Source organism: Cynara cardunculus (assembly GCF_001531365.2).
Source record: "Cynara cardunculus var. scolymus isolate 2C chromosome LG 12, CcrdV1, whole genome shotgun sequence".
NCBI classification, from domain to species: Eukaryota; Viridiplantae; Streptophyta; class Magnoliopsida; order Asterales; family Asteraceae; genus Cynara; species Cynara cardunculus.
In genome coordinates, this window is record NC_037539.1 from 37,045,521 (window position 1) to 37,073,433 (window position 27,913).

At 37.3% G+C, this 27,913-nt stretch overlaps 1 protein-coding gene across 2 annotated transcripts; it reads left to right on the forward strand.

Annotated features, from left to right (window-relative positions):
• Nucleotides 1–9,484: 9,484 nt before the first annotated feature.
• LOC112522991 (cytosolic enolase 3) lies at nucleotides 9,485–27,025 on the forward strand. Of its 2 annotated transcripts, XM_025132380.1 has the most exons (13): nucleotides 9,485–9,784; nucleotides 10,011–10,165; nucleotides 13,324–13,498; nucleotides 14,214–14,285; nucleotides 14,431–14,547; nucleotides 15,122–15,202; nucleotides 16,046–16,122; nucleotides 16,194–16,297; nucleotides 16,597–16,695; nucleotides 16,816–16,901; nucleotides 24,436–24,522; nucleotides 25,643–25,840; nucleotides 26,814–27,025. In XM_025132380.1, exons 1-13 carry the CDS (start codon nucleotides 9,680–9,682, stop codon nucleotides 26,880–26,882), a joined length of 1,425 nt encoding a protein of 474 aa, XP_024988148.1. In that variant the 5' UTR covers nucleotides 9,485–9,679; the 3' UTR covers nucleotides 26,883–27,025. The 2 variants fall into 2 exon arrangements, with proteins under 2 accessions (XP_024988148.1, XP_024988149.1); XM_025132381.1 differs by lacking the exons at nucleotides 9,485–9,784; nucleotides 10,011–10,165 and adding an exon at nucleotides 13,084–13,207.
• The last annotated feature ends 888 nt before the right edge of the window (nucleotides 27,026–27,913 follow it).

A 27,913-nucleotide genomic window follows, 5' to 3' on the forward strand; every position in this document is an offset into this window, starting at 1 on the left:
AAAATAAAAAATCACCATCTTTTTTTTGCACTTAGCACTTCATTGCCATTTGGATATTTGATAATGTAACCTTTAATATGAAAGTGAACATCAAATAGTTTGTCACATAATTGACTTAAGGTGAACAGATTATGCTTTAGGCCTTCAACATAAAGTACTTTCAGTATGGTGACCTTGCCGTTTATGACCATACCATATCCTCTTACATAACATTTACCATCATTTCCGAAGTTAACTGTTCCTCCAGTCTTTCTTTTTAAATTTGTCAATATGTGCTTAAATCCAGTCATATATCTTCAGCATCCCGAGTCTAAGCATCACACACGACTCTCCTGCAAGAACAATTACTTTGTTTTAGGTACCCATCTTTGGAACTGTCTCAGAGTTAGCTTTAGACTGTTCAGAGTCCGACTTAGTATTTTGTTGTCTTTTGTTCAAAGATCCAAACTTTAGTTGTTTTATAAATTGACTTGTACGAATTTTGGCATAAACAATTGGGCGTAATCCATTGGACTCTAACTAAAGTTCTATCTAAAACAAATAGACTTTCTAACATGTCTATTGCATATTCTTTATTGAAGTGTAATAGCAAGGATATAAGATGAGTAGTATGCATCTCGACGTCAAATCACTCAATTAACTAACAAAAATTCTAAAGCCTATCAAGAAGCTATAGCAGCAACAGAGAGGGTTTCAGAATTGTAGTGATAAGGTATTGTCATTACACCTATTGGTACTGTTGGGTCTTCCATAATTCGACCTCCAAATTTCACCAATCATTTAATTAATACCCTTTCTTGTACGAGACAAACCTTATAAGCTAGACGATGATCCCAAATAAAATCTTACCTCCACCTCCACCCTTTTGGTTCTACTTCCTTCAACCTACTCAACCCATGACTAATAGTTTGATGTTTTCTACATTTCCTGCTATAAGTCTTCCAATAAGCCGACCCATCCAGTCACAAGGAATTCTAGAAATTCATAATAACGATGATTTTTCTCAATGAAATGTGCCCATGTAATTAAATGATTCCTTAGCTAAAGTTCCGGATATGTGACTCAGAACTTCCCCATACCTGTAACGAACAACATCCCTAAACATGATAACATGTCTCAACGTATATAAATGCTAAAAAAGAACAAAATGAAAAAGTCTTAAACCATTTTATGACCCATCATGCAAAAGGTCGCCATTTGGTTTTGTTTGGAAACTTATGCATAAGGCAAGCTCCCCGAGATTAATTTTGGCTTGAAGGAGTCTCGAATCGTATCTCTTGAAAAGAGGCGTAGAAACTCTCCCATTGACTCAGCTAGATTTGGTTGTTGACCAACTACATGGAGATAGAAAGCCTATTGAATAGGGACATTTAAGGATAACTCTTTCGCGTCTTCAAAAAAGTAAATTTTCCAGTGGAGTCGTCTCGGTCGACGTTGAACCCTTTACAGAATTCCAAGCCCCACCCTTGTCCAACCATATAGCTGTGGTCAACGTTCCCAAAAAATTATAAAATTCCTTCTTTCACCCCAAAATATTATGGGACGACCACCCCATATGAGTTTGTCTCCTAGTATAAATAACTTTCATGGATGGTTTGGTACCCCAAAATTATCAGGAAGTTTGTATGTGTAAGTGTTTTGGGGAGACCTTGACTGAAGCAACCCTCCTATGGTCCATCATCCTAAAACCTACAGGATCAAGAGATTGCATTGCTCATTTCTAAAGCAATGATGAGTCCAAAAGATCTACCAGTGACCCTCACGGCCTGCTCATGTAGAGGTAATAAACTGTATCAGTGATGGATCATATAACTGTGAACTAACATATTATGTCGCAAAAAGAAATGTCAGTTTTACACCAAAAAGGTCTCATATTTTCAAGGTAAACATGTCAGAGGCAGAAGTGACTTTGGAAGTGATGCCAATATCTTTCGACCGGGAAGATATTTTTGGTTTATGGCAAGGACACCATGAAGAATTGATGATTCAAATCCCAATTGGCAATTGATCTACAAGGAGTTCTTTTTGGTGGAGACAGTTCTACAAATTTAATTTTTCTTAAAACATTTCAAAACATGGTTTTGAGCGACGGGAAGAACGCTCAATGGTCGACCGTTGTTGTTCGGTTCAATAGGGACGTCATCAACACCGTTGGTGAAAAAACCCTTCCTATAATTGCTCAACTAAATTTAATGTCTCTAATTGCCCTTCAACTTATAATGTCATCCTTGGATGCCTATAGATCCACGATATGTAGGACTGTTGTCAACCTACCATCAGACAATAAAATTTCCATCTTTGTGGGGAGTCCATGAAATAAGAATCGAGCAAAAACGAGTAGAGAATACTCTAAAAAAATGAAGCCCAGAGAAGGCTCGGTCTATCAATTATAGCTACAAGTTACTAGGATAAGACCGATGACTTGTAATTGCAAAAAGTCATGTTTGATCCGAGTAAACCTGATCAAGTCGTCCAAGTAGGAGCATCACTAAATCTAGAACTAAAAGATAAATTATTTGTTTTTGTACGATCTAATGCCAATTGTTTCTCTTAGACGTAGGAAGATATGGTCGGTATAAGCTCAGATATTATAACTCATAAGTTAAATGTTGATCCGTCCTTCAAACCTGTGAGGCAAAAACGACGTAAATTCTCCCTAAATAAAGGTATCAACGGCGATGTTTATATATTGCTTAAGATGGGAAAACGCGTGAGGTAAAGTATCCAAACTGACTTGCAAATGTCGTTGTTGTTCAAAAGAAAAATGGAAAATGACGCATCTATGATGAATTCACAAATCTTAACAAGGCATACTGCTTACCCAAAAGACCCATTTTCTCTCCCTCACTCGACAACATGTCGATGCAATGGCTTGTCATGAGAATTTAACTTTCATAGACGCATATTTTGGTTATAACCATATTCTGATGCATCTGAATGATCAAGAAAAGACCGCATTCATGACCACGTTCCTGAGAGATAATTCGAGAGCTATCAAACATTCAAGTGTTCTTTATCTACTATTGTCATTTAGATTCTTACAGCAAAGTGCTCTAGTTGTAGGAAGGTTGTCCATGGATTGCCCCATCAAGGGTGTTGCATGTTATGAATGTTAGAGGTTGAAAGAGAGTGGGATTGAGGTTTCTAGCAGAGGCCAAACAAGGAAAGAGAACCCTCCAAGGGTTCAATGGAGAGGCTATAAAATGTGGTATCAGCTACATTCTTGGTTAATTCAGGTGTAAATCGTTCTTTTGTGTCGAAATACTTTTGTGAACGTCTTGATGTTCCAACTTGTACTCTTGATGATGTCGTGATGGTAGAAGTAGTTAAATGTAACTAGGTAGTGGTGTATGAACTACTTAAAGGTTGTGTTATAGAAATCAATAGAAGGCAATTTTCAGTCAAGTTATTGCCTATGACGATCAGTGGAAGAAATTTGAAGGAACGAATCATTGGATTGAAGAATTCAAGCTCGGATCGGTAGGAAATACCATTCCGGTACAATATGAGGCGGGGTGGGCATCGGATTAGCAGGTATATAATTGTCGGTCTGATGTGCTGATTGGAATGGATTAGTTGGTGGAGAATTAAGCCGAGATCTTATGTTTCAAGAAAATGATTTTTATATCGATATCAAGAGGAGACGTCGTACTAGTCTATAGGGAATGAAGTAAAAATGATATCACAATCATTTAATCGGTGAAAGCATGTAAATGTCTGTCCAAGGGGTGTTCTTATTATTTGGGATACATGTTGGATGCCAAATTGGAGAAAAGGAAACTCAAGGATGTTAGGGTTGTAGGCGACTATCCAGACGTTTTCTCTAAAGACTTGCCCAATTTGCCACCCAATTGTTAAGTGGAGTTTCATATTGACTTATTTTTAGGCACGCCACTGATTGCTCATGCATCTTGACCGTCTAGTAACGACTGGGTTGCAAGAAATATGAATCAGCTACAAGAACTTATGAAGAAGGGTTTAAACTGAGTTATTCACCTTGGGAAGCTTCAATTTTGTTCATAAAGAAGAAATATGGCACTATGAAGATGCACATCAATTATCAAGAGTTGAACAAGGAGACCGTAAAAAAAATTGGCAATGCCTTAGAATAAATTGTCTATTCGATCAACTTCAACGGATGGGTTGCTTCTCAAATATCGATCATAATTTGGGTTATCACCAAATGAGGGTTAAAGAGGAAAATATTCCAAAAATAACTTTTAGGACGCAATGCGGCCACTATGAATTCGTGGTAATGTCGTTTGGTCTAATGAATGTGCCAACCTTATTTATGGATTTAATGAACCGGGTTGTCGACCCTTCTTGAAAAATATGTGATTATGTTCATCGATGATATCCTGGTTTACTCTATGAATGAAGATCATGAGTGACACCTCCGAGAAGTCTTAGAGATGTTGAGAAAGGTAAGATCTATGCCAAGTCCTCCAAATGTGACTTTTAGTTGAATGAAGTCCAATTCTTGGGGTATGTGGTAACCTGTGGATGAGTGAAGGTGGACTCTATGAAAGTTAAAGCAATGCTAAATTGGAACAATCTAGAAACCCAACCAAAACTAAAAGTTTCATAGGATTGATTAGTTACTAAATAAGGTTCATCCAAGATTTCTCCAAGAATACTTCGCTATCGACGGATTTGATGAGGAAGAATGTCAAGTTCTTGTGGACTGAAACCCAAGAGAAAGCATTCAAGACCTTACAGAAAAAGTTGTGCAAAACATTGATCTTATCCTTGCCCAAAGAATGTGAAGACTTTGTAGTTTATAGTGATGCCTCTAAGATGGTATGTGTTGTTTTGATGAGACGCATACGAGTGTTCATCTAAACCGTCAAACCACTCACATTGCACCGCAATGCGCGGTTTAGAACTTCCACGTTGCAGTTTGCAAATTTATCAAACTGCACTGCAAAGTGCGGTTTTCGGTTTCAAATCACCAAATTATGGTTCAAAAGCAACGTGACACACACACACACACACATATATATATATATATATATGAACGATCAATCGAGAACAATACCTATTTAAAAAAACACGAAAACGGGTAAACCGCATGTGATTTTACACTAACATCACATACAAAATCACATGTGATTCATGCGACCTTGCCTGGTGACCTGAAAACACAGCCACAAGTCATCCAAACACTTTTTGACCATTAATGTAAAATTACATGAGATTTTGCACGTGATATGTCCATTTTCGTGTTCTTTAAATAGGTATCGTTATTGTTTGATCATGCCCCCCCCCTCTCTCTACATATATATATATATATATATATATATATATATTTAAATAAATATTATATATACATAATCATTTATCAAATGAAATTAGTTAATACATTATTGATTACTTATTAATTTTCATTTTTTCTTTTAATTACTACGTTATAAATTCCTTATTTGAGCTATTTTCTTTTGTCTTTTGTCAAACATCATAGTCGAAGTTATTTTGAAGTTAACTTTTTAAATGTATTTGAATTACTTACCAAACTTTTTAGTTAGTACTATACTATTTTTAATTACAAATTTTGTATGGATTTGAACATTTTATTGGATGGAATACAGAAACATCATCGTCCGATCTATTTTGAAGTTGTAATTTTATGATTTTGCAATTAGTGTATTAGGTACAAACTGCATAAACAACACCGTGTTTTACATTGCTTATTTTGTGATTTGAGGCATATGCGATGCAGTTTGTGATTCGGGAAAATCTCCAAACTGCATATGCGGCGAAATTTGTGATTTGGCCCTAAACCGCACTGTAAACACCCCTAGCAACAGGGAAAAGTGATCACTAATGTATCGAGACAAGTCAAGTAACACGTGAAGGACTATCTAACCCATGACTAAAGTTATTTGTGATGGTGTTTGTCTTTGTTGGTCCCGTTAGGGTCTATAAGATGTACATAACAGTTTGTAGAAGAGGGGGAGGATGAATACAAACATAGTAAACTTTTCAAATTTAAAATATATATTGATATAGAAGGATCAATATAGATTTTACAAGATTGTTTGCGGAAAGATAAGGTAAATAAAACCTATCTAAACAATCTAAAGTTACACACTAGTTCTTAGCAAATAAAGAAAAGATTTCTTGTAAAAGACTTAGAAGAAAGTAAGTTCTTTCTGGGTAAGAACTATTTTAAAATACAATGAATGGATTCTAACTTGCTCTTGAAGATGAGCGTTTTGTGTTCTTAGATGTGCGTTCTTTTACTTATGAATGTGAGTTAGGGTTCAAGAGTAAATATTAGTCAAGAGTATCTCTTCATGGAGATAGAACACATCTATTTATACCATTGCATTAAATGCACATTTAATGCAACGTGATAGGGTTAGAACACATGTCAAGTCTTTAGAGAAGGACTTGTCCTTTGCTACAGTGAATAGTACAAAAGCCTATTCATGAACAAACATCCTTTCACAAAGTTGGTGGGTAGTAGAGTCAACTAATCGGCTCCATACCATACTAAAGGGTATGGGTTTGTCCTTTGTGTGTATAAGGACAAAACAAAAACAATCGTGCTTAACAAGCTTCTTTTGATAGTTGAATGCTGGAACAACCTGAAGGTCTCTTCAGCATTCGCTGAGGCATGGGCAGTCTTCACACATATGTAGACCAGGTTGTAATCACTGAATACCGCTTCAGATCACGTACTCACCAGTCTCTAATCTTCAGTTTCAGTCTTCGACTTTCGTTGAAGGTTCTTTGGTGTAAGTTTTGTCTTCTTGAAGTATCGATGTTGTTGATGGATTTACATTACAAGTTCTTCAGTGATCACTAAACAGACTCAATGATGATCGCTAGAACTGAAAGAAAGACAGAAACATAAATACTTCGTATAAGGTAAAAGGGATTATCATCAAATCACTGAGAGAGAGGATCAACAGTCTTGAAGTTGTGGCACCATTATTTATATGACACAAACTGTAAGCTCTTTACCAACCACAAGAGTTTGAAGTATGTCTTTGATCAAAAGGAGTTTAATATACGTCAATGGCTGTGGTTGGAATTACTCAAAGACCAAGATTGTGTATTAATTACCTTACCACCCAGGTAAAACTAATGTAGTGGTCTACGTTTTGAGTCAAAAAGAGTATAGTGGCAGTGTTCGAGCTACACTCTTGAGAATCGATGTGGTTTCGAGCCTAATCGAGAAAACCTAAGGGTCACAAGTAGAAGCATTGTTAAAAGCAAACCTTTAAAAGCAAACCTCATGAGTGAAGTTAGATTAAGCAACACCTAATTCTAATGGAAGAAAGTCGAGACTTGAAGATAATCTGAAGGCATATTTGGCTACCTAAGATTGGGAGCAACCGGAGTTGTTGTTGGAAGATGCTCATAAGTTCCAACTACTTTATTCATCTTATGAACATAAAGATGTACCGAGACCTAAAACTGAATTATTAGTGACCTATCGTGAAGTTTGACGTGGCTAACTATACAGAGAGGTATGTGACTTGTTTACAAGTCAAGGCAGAGCATCAAAAATCATACGTGAGTATTCAATCCATTATTCTCAGAGTTAGCAGCGATGGTGTTTACCACTGACACAAAGTGTACACTCTTTACCGACCTCAAGAGTTTGAAGTAAGTTTTTTTTTTATCAAGAGGAGTTCAATATGCGTCAACAATGGTGGTTGGAATTACTCAAAGATTACGATTGTGAATTACATTACCATTCGAGTAAACTAACGTATTGGTAGACGCTTTGAGTCGAAAAGAGTATAATGGTAGTCTTGAAGCTATACTCTCGAGAATCGGCATGGTTTCGAACCTAATCAAAAAAATCAAAGGGTCACAAGTCAAAACATTGTTAGAAGCAAACCTCATGAGTGAAGTCATGAACGGGAAGACCTAGGATGTAGAAGATCATAACATGAGTGATTCGGCAGAGGCGGTGTGTACAAGGCCTAGGAACGGATTCACCGCCGTATGGCTGATCGGCGATTACTAGCTTTTCCGGCTTCATGCAGGCGAGTTGCAGCCTGCAATCCGAACTGAGGACGGGTTTTTGGAGTTAGCTCATAAGCAACAACTAATTCTGACGAAAGATAGTCGAGACTTGAAGATATTCTGAAGGCATATCTATGTACCTGAGATTAGGGGTAATTCAGACTTGTTCTTTGAAGATGCCCATAAGTTCAAATACTCCATTCATCCCAGAAACACAAATATGTACCGAGACCTAAAACCAAATTATTTGTGGTCCACCATGAACATTGATGTGGCTAACTATATGAAGAGGCATGTGACTTGCTTACAAGCAAGATGGAATCAAAGATCATACATGAATATTCAATCCGTTATTCTTTTTCAATACTATTTTTCGTAGTTACTACTTGTTTCACAATCCATAACTTTATAAAAAGATAGAATATTCAATATCAATTATTTACTAAATACTATAAAAAAAACTATGTTTACTTCCAAGGTCATCATGTAGAAGCAATGTAGAAAGAAATCAATAAAACACAATGCAATTCTCAAAACCATGAATATATATGACTAATTTATAAAATTATGGGCCGTTTACCAAATGTTTACCCGGATAAGTGCTTACCAAGTGACATTAAAACAGTAAGAAAGATTCAAGATAAAGACTAGAAAAAGGGGCTCCAAGTATCCATAAATGAAATCGGCTTGAGCGAATTACTTACCCAAAAGGGGGCGCCGGTTAAAAAACAAATTTTTTTGTCACGATCCATTTGGTTCATATAGAATTCATGTCCTAGGTGTATCAATAATGAATATAGTAAGGACCAAAAATCTTACCCGGTAAATGTGAGACAAGGGCTGACACTCATACCCAATAAGCGAAGACGACGACTCCTACCACGATTAGCGCTTATCGGGTAAATTGTTGCATATAATGTTGTTTTGGTGGATTAAAATCTTAACCAGTAAGTAATTGATAATGTTGAATTTTACTCATAAGCATTCACCAGGTAAGTGTTTGGTAAACGACCCTATATTATGAATAAGTTATTGTTAAATTCAACTTAGAGGCTGTTTACCTAAATACTTATCCGGTAAGTGCTTACCGATAGAAGTCAACGCTATAATTTATTTTGATGCGTAAGATTTTAGTACATCAAAAAGTATCGAATGCAACAATTTACAGGGTAAACGCTTACTTGAGTAAGAGTCGTCATCTTCACTTACTGGGTGATACTCTCTGTCCTTCTAATCGCTCTTACCCGGTAAAATTCTTGACATTTATCATGTTCATCCGATGAAAAAATTTATCGAGTAAACGTTTACCAAGTAAGCATCTTGTAAACAACCCCTTAATTAAAGTTTGTTATCAAATTATTATGTTAATATTAAAATATTTTTAGGGAATTTTTTTTTAAAATTATGAAAATGGTAAATATTTTGTCATCGTTTTTAATCAAGTGTTTTTTCCTGTCGGAGCTTAAATTTCATGTAATAGACACTCAGCAACTCCAAGTAAGAACGATTCGGAATTTCTGCAACGCTTTTAGGTTTCAACCTGCCGGAAAATTTGTTCATCGTCGGCTTTCTCATTCACTCCGATCTCTTCGATTCCGCCACATCTGATCGATTACTCCAAGTTTCATCGAACAGAGAGGGATACAAATCGAGGTGGAGTGGCAGTAGCCCAGAGTACTTGCAGAATAAGGTTAAAATGTCGGTTCAAGAGTATCTGGACAAGCACATGCTCTCGCGGAAAATTGAAGACGCTGTCAATGCGGCAGTTAGGGCCAAAACTCCCGATCCCGTTCTCTTCATCGTGAGTTCTGGTTCCCTCCCCTCCCCCCCCTTTTTTTTCATTTTTTGTGCGTATAGTGTGATGTTTTAATTGAATGTATTTTATTTCATAATGATGTTGCCTGTGATCATAATAATTGATTTCTTACCTTAAATCACACGTTAAATTACGATTCCAAACGAGGAAGTTATGAGAATGAGTGCAAGTCTTAGTAGTAATCAATATGCATTTGCTTGTTTATCTGTAGTCTAATCATATGCGAAAGGCAGTTCCTTCGGTTATAACAAAGGTTAGAGCGAGGCAAATCCTTGATAGCAGAGGAATTCCCACCGTTGAAGTTGACTTGTACACCAATAAAGGAATGTTCCGAGCTTCTGCTCCAAGCGGTGCTCCCTCTGGACTGTAAGTTTTTATTTTTCCATCTTTTTGTTTATTGGACCTAAGTTTCTGTTGATGAAAAACAGATTAAGGTAATATGAACTTTTCCTTTCTTTTTGATGAAATTTGTTACTGATGTTTAGTTCTGAGTGGTTTCATTGACTTTGCATGTTGTCTTACAGTAGATCAAAATCATGAGACCCTATGTTGCTAAAATTATAATAGTTCCCAAGTGTTCATGGACTATAAATATAGTTATAACATTTAGTTCTCAACCTGCATTGTTTCTATTCTTTACTCCACTCCTGTATGTTGGTTTCATTCTTTGACTTTATTTTTCCAATGTATTGTGGCTGTTATATATTTTTTTTCAGTACCACTTCTTTAATATTCGTAGTGCTTGTACTTTCTGATGTAGCTTTTTATTTTTCTAAAAAAATTTAGATGTCCATATTGTTGAGAATTTGGTTACAAACTTAGTATATGAATATCACACTCAAAACTAGGGTCGGGGGGTGGGAAGTGTGAGCGAATAGGTTTTGATCGTTTGGACAAAAAGAAGTGTTCCCCTACCCCAAAGATTAGAGTGATTGTTTCAGTGAAAACCTTGGCTTGTGAAAAAGTGTAAGTGAATAGATTTAAACAAAAAACAATGATTTTTTAAAAGAACTTAGTAACGATTTCTTAAAAGGAATATTCTATAGCAGTGGTCTAGATGAGTATAGAGCATTGACATACCAGATTCTACGATACAGAGCATTGGCATACCGGATTCCATAGAGCATTCGTGAGCGTTGATAGCAGGTTCAGGTATAACCTAACTTAAGAAGAAATGGATGTGGTATACTGGAATAATGGAATCTAAAAGGACTATTATTTGGAAGATTAGAAAAAATGAAACAAGAAGATCTAGTCAATTCACACTAGTGTGTCTTCTTTCTTCAGGCCGAGCATTAACTTCCTCAAAGGACCAAGTATATTTCATCATCTCCAAGTTCTTTGAGAAACCGTTATGTGAGATTGACATCCACAATCTAAGTATGATAGCTAATAAAGAAGGGATTGCAATGCTATTTATAAGCATGATTTAAACGGAGCGAGCAAGGGTGGCTAGACCAAGGAACTTGGGAAAAACCTGGGACATGGGCAACATTGAAGACTTTTAGAGAGAGAGTCGACCTGGACATAGGAAACTGGATGAGTGTTGTGTGCCATTAGAGTTGTGACTAAGAAAACGCCGGGAGTTTCGTCAGAGAGAGCTAGGGACCACAAGGAATTTTGGTGGTGGAACGAAGATATACAAGCGATGGTTAAAGTAAAAAAAACATGTTTTAAGGAGATGACGACGTGTCAAGAGGACAAGGAAAGGAGCAGGTTGAGGGATTTTGTACAAGGAAACAAGATGCAAGGGAAAAGGCGGTGGCAAGGGCATTGGAAAATGCATATGGGGAAATGTGCAAGAGGTTAGATACGAGAGAGGTACATTGGAATATACAAGCTGGCAAAAGCTAGAGTAGAGAAATTAGGACTTGGGGAACCATATAGTATATGAAGGATGAGAACGATTGGGTATTTAGTAAGGGACGAGGATATCAAGGAAGATGGGCAATAAAAGTGAACATTGGGAATCAAGTGATAACTCAAAAAGACAACTTTAAGTTTCTAGGCTCTATTATTCAAAAAGAGGGAGAAGTCGAGGAGACGTGACACATTGCATACAGACCGGGTGATTGAAGTGGAGAGTTGCAATGGGAGTGTTTGTGATAAGAAAGTCCTTTATTGAAAAATGTCAAGAATTGTATGGGTCAGAGTGTTGAGCATGAGAAGGTGCACAAGTGGAAGTTAGAAGTTGCACATATGAGATGTTCATGTAGACCTGTGGTTGGAACAATGTTGGATAGGATACCAAATGAGACCTTCCAGGCGGAGTTGGGAGTTGTGCCCATCATGGATAAACTAAGAGAGGGAAGGTTACGTTGGCTTAGGCATTTACGCAAGAGGCAAGTTACAGTACCAATGAGGGTAGAGAGTATGATGGTTGAGTGGGTGAGGAAGGGGAGGCTAAGCAGGACGTGGGATGCACAATTTGAGGATGGACATGGCAGGCTTAGACATTTTTAAGGATATGACCTTGGATAGGAGCTCTTGGAGATGCATGACTAGGGAGCAAACTATGGGTAAGGATTTGTAGCATGGACGGGGGAGGGAGATTGGAGTAGTTGGATGGTGTGATAGGGAGAGGGGTAGCATGGTTGTAGTTAGGTTACTGGGGACTTACTAGATGGTTGGCTTACTTATTTCTACCTTACATGTATGCTTTTGTTTCTACTTGTGAGAATGTTTGTATTACATTGGTCTTAGATTTTTTGAGTCCGTTTGTGGTTTTTTATTATTTTGGTTTTTGGTTGCACTTTGTTTTTGTCCTACACGAATATTACGGTTATATCACTTGTAGGTACACTATATCTCATTTAATATTTCCCTAATGGGCAGCAAACATTTTACTAGCAGAAATTTGTCTGCAATGTTTTCTTGCCTAAGTTAGGCCTTAGTACTTGATGCACTTGTGTGCCTTTACGGAGGAGTATGTTTGCTTGTGTGTATGATAGGTAATAGTCTGTTTATAAGGAAATGAAGCCAAGAAAGAACAGCTTCTCAAGGACTTATACAAGATTCTTGTAAAATATACCTTCACTGTTGGTGCTCCATATTTTGGAATTTGAAGTCTCTAAGTGGTTGGCTGAAATCTCTCCCTTCTAAATAGTATTTGCAAGCAAGCTGACTTCATGCAAGCTTCAGAGGTGTTTTTGCTTAAGGAGCTTCTTAAATTTTTTTATTGGATAATGGATTTGTGTGCTAGGGGCAGCAGTTTCATTTAGACCATAGCTACTGAAATACATTTTACTTGGCTCTACATCATGCTGTTCTAATACATGTTAGGAATTTGCTTGTGAGTCGTCTATATCAAAAAGTGGGATGATGATGTTCTGATACATGTTAGGAATTTGCTTATGAATCTTCTATATCAAAATGTGGGATGATGATACCCGACTTATTTTTCTTCAGGTTATGTTCTCTGTTTCCGATAGAAATAGTTACAACTTTTTCCCTACTTTTCTGGGTAGATCCATGTTGCTGGTTATGTAAGAAACATGACCTTTTGTCATTCTTACATGTCACAGCTATGAGGCTATTGAGTTACGTGATGGAGACAAGGGCACATATCTTGGCAATGGTGTCAGCAGAGCTGTTAGAAATATCAATGAGAAGATATCTGAAGCTATAGTTGGCATGGATCCAACCCTTCAGAACCAGATTGATCAGGCAATGATAGACTTGGACAAGACTGAAAAAAAGGTAGTCTCTTCAGCTAGGTGGTGATCAATGTGATACCTTCATTGTTTAATTAGATGGTTTGCATAATAGTTTCATGTTTAAAGTGTCTGCAGAGTCATTAGTGCCGTAGTTTCTCATTATTCATGACAATTGATGATACTCTGCAACTGTTTTGTATTTTACGTGATAGAATATATGATAGTGCACACTGATAAATGCAGCATTCAGGGGATGAAACCACACGCATAGTGACGGTGACAGATTGTAAGGGTTAAGCATCTTTCGTATTATGCATGCAGCTATTTTTTAAGGTTTGATGTTCTATAAGTAAAATATATAGAACTTGCTCTTCCTGGAATGAAAATGTTGCTTTCTGTAACTCCACTATGTTTACATTACCTTACTTAGAAAAATCTGTTTATTCTTGGTTACTAGAAGTTCTGTTGCATTATTCTTATAGCAAAAAGTATGGAATTGCATGGAAGTTCTATGTTCAATCTCCATAGTGATCCAAAAGTACAAAAAAGTCTAATTAAATCAGCTGTTATGATTAATTGGTAGGTTCTTCCATGCAGTCACTGTGATGTCTTAGAATGGTATATGAATCTTTTGTGAAATGATGGCCTATTTGGTTATGACATCTGTGTTGTATTGGTTATACAAATTTGTTTCTGGCTTTTGAAGTTATAAAATATAATTTTTGTTGGCATTGTCTTTATGTCATATCATTATCCAGGGTGAACTTGGGGGGAATGCAATATTAGCTGTGTCAATTGCTGCTTGCAAAGCTGGAGCTGCTGAGAAGGAGGCATGCACAATTTAATAGTTTTATTTGATATTCAACTAAAATAATGTTCTATATAGAACTGAATAACTTCTATAGCAAGATAAGCTCAATCTCTTTTTGCTTTCTTAAAAATAAGATTGAAGTTATATGCAAAATGTTCTTGCAGGTTCCACTTTACAAACATATTGCTGATCTTTCTGGCAGAGGAAACCATGTTCTTCCTGTTCCTGCCTTCACACTAATAAGTGGCGGAAAACATGCTGGGAACAATTTGGCTATAAGAGTAAGGGGTTGTTTACCAAATTTTCTATTAAGTTCTGTGTGGGTAAAATGTCTGTCTGGAGATGAGGGAAGGAGAAACTGATGAGGAAAGGAAATGAGGGAGATCGTACCATGTTCTTGTTTTTGAGGGAAGAAACGCATGTTACCAGATCAAGGGCAAGGGGTGTAAAATGGCACGGCTTAATGGGGACAACACCCCCTTTAAAGCTGTGCGAATAAGTGATAGGCTTATTCGTTAAGCCATAAAGAAACACTTCATTGTAGCTGAACGAATGAGCTCAATCAGCCATTAAGCCCATTAAGTCAAAAATAGACATCCCCTAAGCTGGTGTTTAGTTCCGCATAATCAATTTAATCAGTGGATTATGTTTCTTTGGAGCTATTTCATCATTTCTCACTTGTAAAATTGTTATCATCCTGTTTCTGTTTTTCTTATCCCTTTATAGGTACATAAATCTCCTGGTCCCACAGTTAACATCAATTTCTACTGGTTGAACAACCTAAAATTTTCTATTAAGTTCAGAAAGTTATTTGTTGCGTTGATTTCTTATAAAAATGTAATCAAATTATATCAGGACATAATGATTCTTCCTATTGGAGCAAGAAGATTTGAAGAGGCGATGCAAATGGGCTCTGAGACGTATCATCACTTGAAGGTGACTCCCTCTTATCAACTTCATCCCTGTGATTTAATTGGATGTATATCATTCATATGTGTGGCCAATGGCAAGGCTCTATTAGCTCAAGCATACTCATTGCCCAGTGCTTGCGTAATCAGTATGCAAGGTTATGTTCTGAGATTGTGCAACTTACTAATTTTATCAAACCTAATGCTGATTGCTTGCTGTGCACTTCTTGCATAAAGTTCTTGTTTTAGTGGGTAATTTTAGTGAAGAAATTGGGAGCATGTAGCAGGAAATTCTAATTGAAGTGTAAGCACTAGAAGATAACATGCAAAGATAGCACCTGTGAACTTATTATGAGCCTTATTTCTGTTGGGGGAGGGATATGCACCGGGGTGTTCTGAGAAAGTAAAAACAGATTGAAGTTGAAGTGTACATTTTATAGGAGGATATTCAGGATGTGTAACTATTATAGGTCAGAATGTGATGCCATTGAGAAGCAACAATGTGCATATGATATGATTGATGTAGATGTTTTGCGGATGTTAAATTTGATGCATGTTCACCTGATGTTAGATAAAAGATATATACACATCAGGAAGGGAAGTTCACGGTTTTGAGGTAATATCATTTGACAAGGCCTTGTCATGCACAATAATGGCCTTTAGATGCCTGGTGAATGGTGGGGGAATTGACTCCAACAGAAGAAGAGCTCCCAGGCAGATAGGCAGGGTTAGGACAAAATTAACCTCGGTTAGCAAAAAGTAAACTTCGATCAATGGAAATACTAAATGCATAAATTTATCATAAAGCTCCAATGGGTTAAGCCTGTATTGTCTACTTGCTATTCATTCTATATGCTCTTCTCCTATGCAGGCTGTTATTACGGAAAATTATGGTGCACATGGATGTAATGTCGGTGAAGATGGCGGTTTTGCTCCTAACATCTCCAGGCATGTCTTTCGTCAATATGGGGTGATCTTCTGGAAGTCTCGTTTGTGATGTTGGTTCTCTGCTTTTGCAGCTTTAGAGAAGGACTAGATCTTGTAAAGGAGGCAGTTGGCAGAACAGGTTATAATGATAAAATTAAGATTGCAATTGATGTTGCTGCTACCGATTTCTGCATAGGTAATGTTTATCATTCCTCTGAATACTCTCAACATGGATATCGGACCGCTTTAACAAGTTGAAAACCTCTTATAGTGCCTTGTGTAGAATATTTTTTGTGTATAATAGGCCACACCGGACATTATACATCTCTAAATACTTTTCTTAGTGGAGATTGGATTTATTACTTCCCTGCAATCTGCTTATGTCATTTGTTAGTTGACTGACATGCAATTCTAACTAGACCTTTTCAGTTAGTTGCTGTCCATGCATGATTATTGTTGCCTGCAAAAACTTGACATTTATATTTTTTGTATTAGGTACAAAGTATGATTTAGATTACAAATCTCCTAGTAGGTCAGGTCAAAACTTCAAGTCAGGAGAAGATATGGTTGAGATGTACAAAGAACTATGTAGAGGTATATGACTATGTTTGCAAGATAGGTTTGTTACTTCATTTGAATACTTCATGCAAGCATATATGTTTAAACAACCATGCTACCGCCTTTCTAATTGTTGCTGAACTTGCTGGATTTTAGACTATCCTATTGTGTCTATCGAAGATCCATTTGACATGGAGGACTGGGAACAAGTCAAGCATTTTTCAGGGCTTGGAATTTGCCAGGTTTGTTCTCGAATCCTTGTTATGTTGGTTCTTTGTTGTTGGTCGGTGCCAATCATGCTTGCCTCTGCCTTATGTAAGAACAAAACAAACCAAACCAAACCAAACTAAACGAGCCCAATATATCCCACCTGGTGTTGGGGTCTGGGCGTAGGATGTAAGCACTTGACTTCTACCTCGAGGAGTAGAACGACTGTTTCTGTAAAGGCCTCCTTGTGAAAAGTGTGCGAAATAAATAAAAGTTTGCCTAAGAAAAATGAGGAAATAGAAGAAGGAGAAGGTTCGAAAAGGAACTTGAAACAAGAAAATCAAGTTAGAAGTAAGCAATTATGCCTTATGTAAGACACTAATAAGAGTTAGATTTAGATGGATGGGAAACATTTTTAACAGGATATCCATGTATTTATGTATATAGTCACGCTTTGCTTGAGGAGAAAGGCCACACACATTCGACCCTATAGAGACCCAAAATTTTGGAGCTTGGGTAGTAGTGCTTACTATTTGTAGTCAAATTAGGCTTCTTCCTTCTTGTATTAATTGGTTATTGAGGAGAGAACAAGTACATGGTACATTAGATGAAGCCATGTGCTACGTGTCAGCCACAGTTTGTTTTACATATTCTAGAAGAGGAAAGAGGGGAAAGTTGGGGAATACATATCTCGGTTGTTAAGTCGTTAGTAGGGGTAAAAGAGGGAAACTTTGGTGTCAGGAGTCTGTTAGGATCGGGAATAAATTGGTGAAGAGAGGATAGAGAAGGTATCTAGAAAAAAGAGTGAAAACAATCGATGGGAGAGACTAGCCTCTCGAATTGCTAGGAAATTTTCCTTTCTACTTTAAATTTCTTTCATCATTCCTCCGTCTTCATTCCATATATGTTCATATTTCCTTAGAAATACGTTGAAGGTCTTCTGTTTAGTTCTTATTGGTATTACTAATTCCTGTTAGATACAGTAAATTTAAGACTTTGTTTTCTTAGTATGCTTTCCTTAATCAGGTTGTTTGGCTGTATATATGTTGTATAAAGTTACCTACTAGTTGATTGAGAAATACATCGCTTTGTTTGAGTGATTACATGGTACCTGAGCCTTGCCTTAAACCTAGCCGACATTGCCAGAATCCCGGCGAAAACCTAGCCGCCATCACCAGAATCCCGCCGAAAACCTAGCCGTCATTGTCGGAACCCTAATGAAATTCCAGCTGCCGCTACCGGAACCTCCTGCCGCCATCGCCTGACCTCATGTCGTTGTCGCCTGACTTCCTGCGTCTTAGCTTGACCACCTGGCACCGTTGCCGAAAGCTTCTGGAACCTGCCAGAATCTTCTAGAACCTGTCAACACTCCAGAACACGTCGGAACTTGCCGAAACATGTCTGAACCTGATGGAACACGACAAAACCTAGTGGAACACCTCAAGATCTGCCGGTTTACGCCTAAATCTGCCTGAAACTTGCCGTTGTTGCTAGCGGAACTGCTGCTTGAACTACCAACTCAAATCCAACCCCTTTTTTAACCACAAGGGCGGTGCGTGATTGGTTTGAACTTGGCTCTAAAGGTCAAAAGTACTTGGAGGTCCCAGGTTCAAATCCAAGGAGGAATAAAAATCCCTTTGTGGCCACGGAGGTTCAAATGCGGTGACTCCGGGCTATCTGCAAAGCAGGTGGTTGCCCTGGGATTAGTCGGCTCGCATAGCGGGTTGGATTTCCAGGTTCATCAAAAAAAAATCCATCCCTTTTTTGGCTTTATCTGACCAAGATCCAACCTTATGAATTTACAACTTAACAACGGGAGACAAAGTTCCATTGCAACAATCGGTGTCCAATGAATTCATAGTTTCGGGTCATCCTCGAGGCCAAGTTCGATCTACTTTTTGTACCGGTACAACATTATCAAGTATCACATCTACTTGTTTTTCTGCATGCTCATCATCTTGGATTATTGATTTCGGAACCACAGATCACATGACCGGGAACAAAGGCCTTTTATCCGATCTTGAGACTAATATACCCCATAATCCAGTTAGGTCTAATAATCTGCGTGTCAAGTTATGGGCATTGGATCCACTAGCAACCTGTCAAACCGAGACTTATCGTCTGTTCTTTGCATTCATACTTTCGCTGAAAGTCTAATTTTTGTTAGCCAAATTACTGGAAAATGAGAACTTGATTGTTCTGTAAACTTTTTTTTCCCACACATTGTGTGTTTCAGGAATTGGAAACGAATCAGTTGATTGGCACAGGCTTTGAATCTCAAGGTCTTTATCACTTGTCAATGTTGCAGTATCTAGCTACACATCGTTGTGAATCCAATTCTGAAACAATTAAGACCTGATCTTATCTTTCATTTGTTCATGAGTTAACATGTCAGTCATGTCAGTTGGGTAAACACACCCATCGTTTCTATCCCCCTAGCAAGTCTAGTCAAGTTAACACCTTGTTTGAATTCATTCACTCGGATGTATAGGAACCTTGTGCTATTCCTTTTACAAATGATTTTAAATATTTCATTAAGTTTGTCGAAGAATTTTCTTGTGCAACACGGGGTTACCTACTTAAATCTCGTAATGAAATATTTTCTATTTTCCTGAATTTATGCCTATATCAGAACCAAGTTTGATGTTTTCATTAAAACGCTGTAATCTGATAATGCAGAATAATTATTCTCTCACGATTTTACAAGTTACGTGTCTGAGCATGGGTATTATACATGAATCTTCATGTGCACATACACCTAGCAAATGACATTGTTGAACAAAAGAACCGTGTACTAGATGTGGCTCGCACTATGATGATTCACTATAACGTACCACAATTTTTGGGTTAAAGGTAAGATATCGACCTTTGATGGGGGGCTCTCACATCCGACTCTGAGGTTGACTCAGATCTTGTTTTCGGGGATGAGTATGGGTGATCCGATCGTCAATCTTCCAAAGTAAACCATACTTTAGGAGAGCAGAGTTGGCGTCCTTCTGGGCACGCCAATCTCATTTGTCACTTCTCTTGATTTCCCACCCACCTACCTATCATCTATCAGCGATGCGGTTCTTACAACTAATTATCTGATTAACCGTTTGCCATATTCTGCCCTTAGGGAAGACACCTTTTTCCATTCTGTTTACCAAAGGCTCTTTTTTTCCCTTGACTTATAAAATATTTGGATGTGTATCTTATGTCCATGATCCGTCCGAGATATAGTAAACTTGTAGCATATGCTATCAAGTATGTTCCTTGGACATTCATGTGTTCGAAAAGGCTATTGTTGTTATAGTCTAACCCTTCATAGATATTTCACCTATGTTGTCACCTTTAATGAGTCGAATCCCTTATTTGTCAAACCTACTAGTAGTGCACCAGAATCAACAAATCCTCTTCCCGACCCTTTTGAATCTTCTGATACTCCGGTCTTACGCCTCCTTGTACTAGCATCAAATCCCACTATTCAGGCAACTTCGACTGATACTAGGTCCATTAAGGTGTATGTTCAACAGCACTAAAGAAAAGTGCATGGGACCCAAGAGTCCTTACATTTGCATCATGATAAAAATGAATCTCCCATCCCACCACCTGAACGCACATATCATCACCTACTGATGTAGTCCTTGATTTGGTACTGATACACCTCTACCACCACATACCGAGACTTATGACCCCACCCGCCTTGATATTCTAATGGCCTTCCGAAAAGGCACAATGACTCGTACCTGATATCCCATTTAGAATTATCTTGCTTATTATCACCTCTCTTCCGAGTCGTGTGCCTACACTACAACCATTGATAGCCATATTGTTCCTAGGAATGTGACTGAGGCTCTTAATAACTCGAGATGGTTTAAAGCAATGTAAGAAGAGGTGGATGCCTTTCAGAAGAATCATACTTGGGATTTGGAGCAACTTCCTCATGGCAAGCGAAAAGTGGGTTCTTCATGGGTATTCACCGTGAAACTTCATCCTGGTGGATCACTGCATTGATTGAAAGCTCGATTAGTTGTAACGGGTATTCTCAAGCCTATGGGGTCGACTATGATGAGACATTTTCCTCGATGGCTAAAATGCCGTCTATTTCGCATTGATATAGCTTTGGCAACCACTAATCATTGGTCACTTCATCAGTTGGATGTTAAGAACGCCTTTCTTAATGGCATTCTTGAGGAGGAGGTGTACATGGAACAACCACCCGGGTTTGTTCTTGAGGAGGAGACCACAAAGGTATGCCGATTGCGACGATCATTGTACGGTCTCAAACGGTCGGTTTGGACATTTTTCAAATGTTCTCGGTTCTCCAAAAGTTTGGTATGACTCGTTCCCAAGATTATTCCATGTTCTTTAAACACCATGACGGAAAAATCACACTAGTGGTTTATGTGATGACATTATTGTTACCGGAGATGATAACATCAGAATTTCGAAGTTGAAACAATTCCTACACACTCGGTTTCAAGTTACTGATCTTGGACGGCTTCATTACTTCCTTGGAATAGAAGTATCCCCATCTCCATAGGGGGATTCTTCTGTCTCAACGGAAATATGTTGTTGATATGTCGATGGAGTGTAAATGAGTGGACAGCCCGATGCTTGCTACTGAAAAACTTCTTTCGGATGATGGACATCCTATGAAGGATCCAAAGAGATATAGAAGACTAGTTGGAAAGTTAAACTACTAGACAATTACTTGACCAAACATATCATTCTTGGTTAGTGTCTTGAGCCAACTCATGTTCACTCCTTATACAGGTCATTGGGATGTAGCACTTCATGTTTCGAAGTATCTCAAGGCTAGACCAGGCTTAGGGATACTCTATTCAGATTAGGGTCACTGTCGAGTGGGTACATTCACCGAAGAAGGAGATGGTCGGATCTTCTCAGATGCAAATTGGGCTGGTTGTCTCGTTTCTAGGAAATCGACTCCAAGGTATTGTGTATTCGTTGGAGAAATCTAGTGTCTGGGAAAAACAAGAAACAACTACTGTCTCCCAATCAAGTGTCGAATCAGAGTATAGAGCCATGGTAGATGTGTCATGCGAATGATGTGGGTAAGGAGACTTTTAACAGAGCTTGGAGTAATCACAGACGACTTCAGTCAACTATTCATATAGCCAAGAGTCAACTATTCCATGAGAGGACCAAACATATTGATGTTGATTGTCATCTAATCGGAGACCGTGTTGTGGGAATCCAGACATCCTCACATATAAGGACCCTCCATTGATCCAACCAGTACATATAAGGACCGAGTACCAACTTGCAGTCCTCACAAAGCCATTATGAAAAATCACAAATAGATTTTATTTGTAACAAGTTGAGCATGCTTAACATCTTCGCTCCAACTTGGGGAGTGTTAGATATAGTAAATTAGGGCTTTGCTTTTCTTAGTATGCTTTCACTAATTAGGTTGTATATATTTTGTGTAAAGTTCCCTTCTATTTGAATGAGAAATACGTCACTTTATTTGAGTGATTACAATTCCCAACCGAGATCATCCGAAATCTTAGCACCATGGCCTTTATACAAAATCCATTTTGAGCCTTGATGATTGTATGTCATTAAACCTGTCTATGCATATGGGCTAAATAGATGGAAGCTTTATAATAGTAACCATAACGTGATAAGTCGCAAATGGCAGCCAACCTGCATCTTTTTTTTGTTCCGCCATGTGATGAGGTTACTACCTCTAACCACACATTAACTTTGGTACAACTTTGTGTAGTTGGGCATTCGACCTAATGACAATTTGAGAATCCTCTTACAATACCAGGTCTGTTCTCTGTGAAGAACCTTCATGCTCTGGAATGCTCTTGATATGGTATATAATTCTCTCTCCTTGGTACATCCTTGAGGTATTGGAAGATATGAAAGATATCCAAGCTAATGTGCGTAGCATACACAACTAACTACACAAAGTATTCATGTTAGCATGGATAGATAACTACTTGAACTTCCAACTAGTCTCCTGTACTTTTGTAAATCATTGGGAGGCACTTCCAAAGTTGTTAAAGGCTCAAGGCGCACTTAGGCGCAAAGGGATCCCGGGGCCTAGGTGGAAGGAGCAGGCGTGAGGCGCGGGCTTAAGGAATGCGAGGCGCATCTTATCAATATACACACACACAGAGACTCACACACAGAGTTACACACAACAAGTCTCCAGTTCAGCAACCAATAATGCTTCGATAGAGGCAGAAGGGTTTAAAGCGCGAGCCGTGAAGAAGTTTTAAGGTCTGGGTATTTATAGAGAAGGAGGCTTGAAGTTCTAAGGACTTGGTATTTAGTATTAGGGTTTGACTTGTGTCATCTATTTAGTAACACTTTTTTCAAGAAATCTAGGAGGTGAGAAGATGAGAAAACTTATTTAATCTTAGGGTTTAACTAGGTATCTAATAACTCTTTATGAGGTGCACCTAGGCCCACAAGGCGCCTCAGCTAAGGCGCAGTGCCTTAGTGAGCCTCGTGAATATGCGAAGCATCGACTTGAAAAAAGCCCAAGACCTTGAGCCATAAGCCTCAAAGCCTAGGCGCGCCTATGGGCACTTCACATCTCCATCTTTAGGAAGTAATATGTTAATCTGGATCATAAGCGAATCACTGGTTTGCAGCTCAGTCACCCTCAAGTAAAAGACACAAAACATATATCCTTTAATGGATTACGGTCGTTACTCAAGACTTTGAAGGCCCATTTCCCAGTAAGTGTTCTAGTATGCCAATATCTATAGTGTGAAATTGTTTTGCACAGAATTCAGTGAGTTGACTATGACCTGAGCATCATCTGCATCATTTAAGGAACCGTTGGAATAATTCTTCCTATCACCACCCCGCCATGGCGAGGCCCTAGGAGATTGCTTGAGACATTCTATGTCGAAGAGAATAATCATTGCTTGAGACATTCATTGGAAGTCTGTGTGAATCATCCAATCCAAGCCCTAAGTGAGTACATGAGACCGTATAAAACCATCAAAGGTAACAAATTTTTTGAGTGCCCTCATAAACAATGAGTCCAGGAAGTTGATTCATATAAACCACCTCAATAAAACCATTAAAAAATACTTGATATCCAACTAATGGAACAACTAGAAATGGATAATAGTGAGAAACTGGAAATGAGTATGTGGTGTTAGCAGTACATCTTTAGAGAAATGTGAGTTTCCATGGACTTGAAATGACCCTTTGCCAAATGATGAAGAGAACAAGATGGATGAAGTTTCACTACAAACATGAATTTCCAGCCAAAATTGACTCTAGAAATATTCCCGCATTTTTTATTCTTTTGAAGTTTATATGATGCTTCTTTAGATGTCTGCATGGGTGAATTTGAGAAGTGGTAGCCAAGAGACTGCCCATTTGCAACCCAAAAGCGGTATATGAACAGAAGTTAGTAGCCCAAATCTTTCCCATCTAAGTAGTTATGAAGCTTAGTTAAGGTCTCGAACTCTCGATCCTCTTGTAAACTTACTTTTTTCTTATCTTTTCCATTTTTTCTTGGTATTATTCTTTCTTCTCATTATATTTTTCTACCATTCTGCCTAAATTCATAAATGTCCATTTTATATGCAGGTTGTGGGAGATGGTTTGTTGATGTCAAATTCAAAACGTATTGAGAGAGCCATCCATGAACATGCTTGTAATGCTCTTCTTCTCAAGGTACGTGTCGGTTTATAAATGATCTTCAAGGTTTTCTCAATAATATTCGTTGTACTTGTATGGCAATTGTTTTGGGGTGTGTTTAGTGTCCATACAGGACAGGACAAAACAACCGTTAAGCTTTTTATAAGATCGAATTGGACATAACAAAACAAGTAAAATGACCAATTTACCCTTATGAGTTGTTTATTTTAATTATTTTATGTAATTTATTAAATTATAGTAAAATAATTATTTTTTATAACAAAATATATCATTAGAAAGTTTTCGTCAAAACAATTAAAATGACACCAAATAAAAAGTTTATGTAGTTTCCAATTTTTATTTTTATCTCTTTTCTACATTATTTTTTATTATTAATANAAATTACATAAATTAGTAAAAATATATATACCATATAAAAATAATATTTTGAGGATTTAAACATAAAATACAATAAATAAGATTTAAAGGGTGAATGAATAAAATGTAAAAAGGAGATTTATTTGATGTTTTAGAAGAGAATTAAGTTTTATTTTGAGGTTATATTGGTAAAATATAAGTCTGTTCCACCTTGTTCCATGGGGTAGGGGTGGAACAGGCCTGTTCCACTCTGTTCTTGTCTGTTCCACATAAAATCATGCCAAACGTGGAACAAGGATCACTGTCTTGTCCAGTATACCAAACGCACCCTAAAGGATGAATTATTACTAGATGCATGCCAACTTATTAACATGTGATGCAGGACAAAGTTGGCGAAAGATAGACGAATAAGAAAAACAATAAAGGATCCAAGTTTCTAGTGCTTCACACTAAAAAATCACTAGGATCATTAGAGCTTTGCACCCAAGATAATAATCAAACGGATCTCACCTAAGGGCGTTTGTTTCACAATCAAAGAAAAAACAGTTCTTTTTTTATATTCAACCATCTAATAATAATTCTTGAGAAGTACATCTCTTATGTGTAGTAATATTAACAATAAAGATACATATCTGTACTAATAATTCTTGAGGATTGAAGCTTCAAATTATCCCCTTCATTTGCTTGACTCAAGTCTCTTGTAGTATTGCCGTGCGTCTCGATGGGGGTCGTAATATCACATGTTAATATTGAGACATACCGGTGTTGTGACGTGTAGGTGAACCAAATTGGGACTGTGACAGAAGCCATTGAAGTAGTGAAGATGGCAAAAGATGCTCAATGGGGGGTCGTAATATCACAAAGAAGTGGGGAAACCGATGATTCTTTCATAGCTGATCTGTCGGTTGGTCTTGCCACTGGTCAGATAAAAGCAGGTGCGCCTTGCCGAGGAGAACGCTTAGCCAAGTATAATCAGGTATGTTTTATTTCTTATAGATCCATAAATTCCCGCGTTGAGAATTTAGCCCATCTCCAGCTTCATTTAATTCATATCAGCAAATGGATAACTAAACAATTTCGCTCATACTCCTTCCGTCCCAAAATTAGTTGCAATATTCCCTTTTTGGAAATTCCATCTATAATCATCTCCTTTTCCCATCAACACTCGGTTGCAAAATATTTGATAACTTTGATTTTGATTCATCGTATTCTGTCTTACTCAAATATTGCATCTATTTTGGAACCAACAGAGTATGTACAAGTTAAAGTCCAATTAATCTGTTAGTAGATGACCGACATCAGTTTTGGAGATTCAACTAATACTCCTCGGTTGAAAAAAACAATGTAACATCAACTTGACATATATTAATGCAAGTGTTTCATTAAAATCAAATACCCAATATGCCTCTGAATAGCACAAAATTGAGAAAAAGGACTTGGAATCAATTTCACAAATCTCATGTCATAATTGCTAACAGTGTGTTAATTGTCATTGCTCTGTTTCCCATGTCTTGTATTTTTCAAGCTTAGCAAAACCAAGGGTCACTTAGGAGAATAACCTTGTTGGCATTTTTGTGTTCATTCTTCCCTTAAATCTGTCAGAAAGTCGTGCATCTAAAAGAATATATATATATAGACGTGGGATCACGTGAGACCAGCCTGTTTTCGTGAGACCACTTTTTTACACTTGAAACTTCAAATCAAAACGCTGTGGAGGCAACTGCAAAAACACTGTGAAGATTGCCTTCACAGCGTTTTGATGTGAAGTTTCAAGTGTAAAAAAGTGGTCTCACGAAAACAAGCTGGTCTCACGTGAACCCAACTCTATATATACATATATATGTTAGGAGGGTGTATTCCTAATTACACCAATTTCAAACAACCATAAATGAGAAATGCATTCATGTACCATTTTTGAGCATATACTGACTGCTAATGTTGTTATGCAGTTGATCAGAATCGAAGAGGAGCTTGGCGATCAAGCGACTTATGTTGGTGATGACTGGAGGCAGTCGTAATCTCTTTCCTTTTTTGGAAAAGAATGACAGAAAGAACCTTCTGAGGGTATTATTATTTACCCATTTTTATTAGAAACATTCAAGGGTTTTGCATGGGTGAAAATATGGCGGATGTGTACTAAATATAAGATGAGAACGAATGTTTAAAAACCAACGTTATAATTTCTGGCATATCTTACAATAATTCATAAGCTCCGTTACGGTCTTGTGCTTGAGATCGATAAACTTGTTTATTGGCTGGATAATTTTACTCAGGCCAATGACCCTTTTGGTTGGATATTTGTTGTTTTGCTCTCAGTTCAATTTTTGGTAAATTCTCTGTGGGCATACATCAAGATTCAGAGGCTAGAAAGCGTAATTTCTTCTTTTCCTTGTTAATTCCATTAATTTGGTTAATTGAATAACAATGATTAGACTTTAAATATATACAAAAAGAGGAGCGATCAAATACAAACCATTCAATCCAATTTGTGCAAATCGTACAAACTATTTTCATCCGTCGATTTCATTGTTTAATCTTGTGAAATTGTTTTATATAATACTTTTTTTTGATGAAGTTATTTTATATATGGTTATGAAATTGTTCCATATAATACTTAATGAAATTTTAATGAAACTGTTTCATGTGTTTATCTAAAATTAAAATAATGAAGATGATAATATCCATGATCAACGTCTTTCACAATAAAAATGTAATTATCAACTTCTCATAATTACAAAAAAATGAACAAAATGAAAAATTATGATTGGTTGAATAAAGTTTGTATGGTTTATATAAATAGTGTGGTTTGCATAAGTAAACCTCCTCTTTATATAAAATGCAATCTAAAAATATTGAAATTGTTCGCTTCATATTTAACATTCAACCAGTGTTTTTTAAGGGGGTGTTTGGGTAAGCTTATTTAAAACAACTTATGTTTTTTTGTAAAAGTGCTTATTAACTTATGCGGTATCAAACTGGAGTTTTGTAAAAAGTGTTTGGATTAGCTTATAGCGGTACCAAACTGCAATAAGCTGATAAGTTGTTTTTT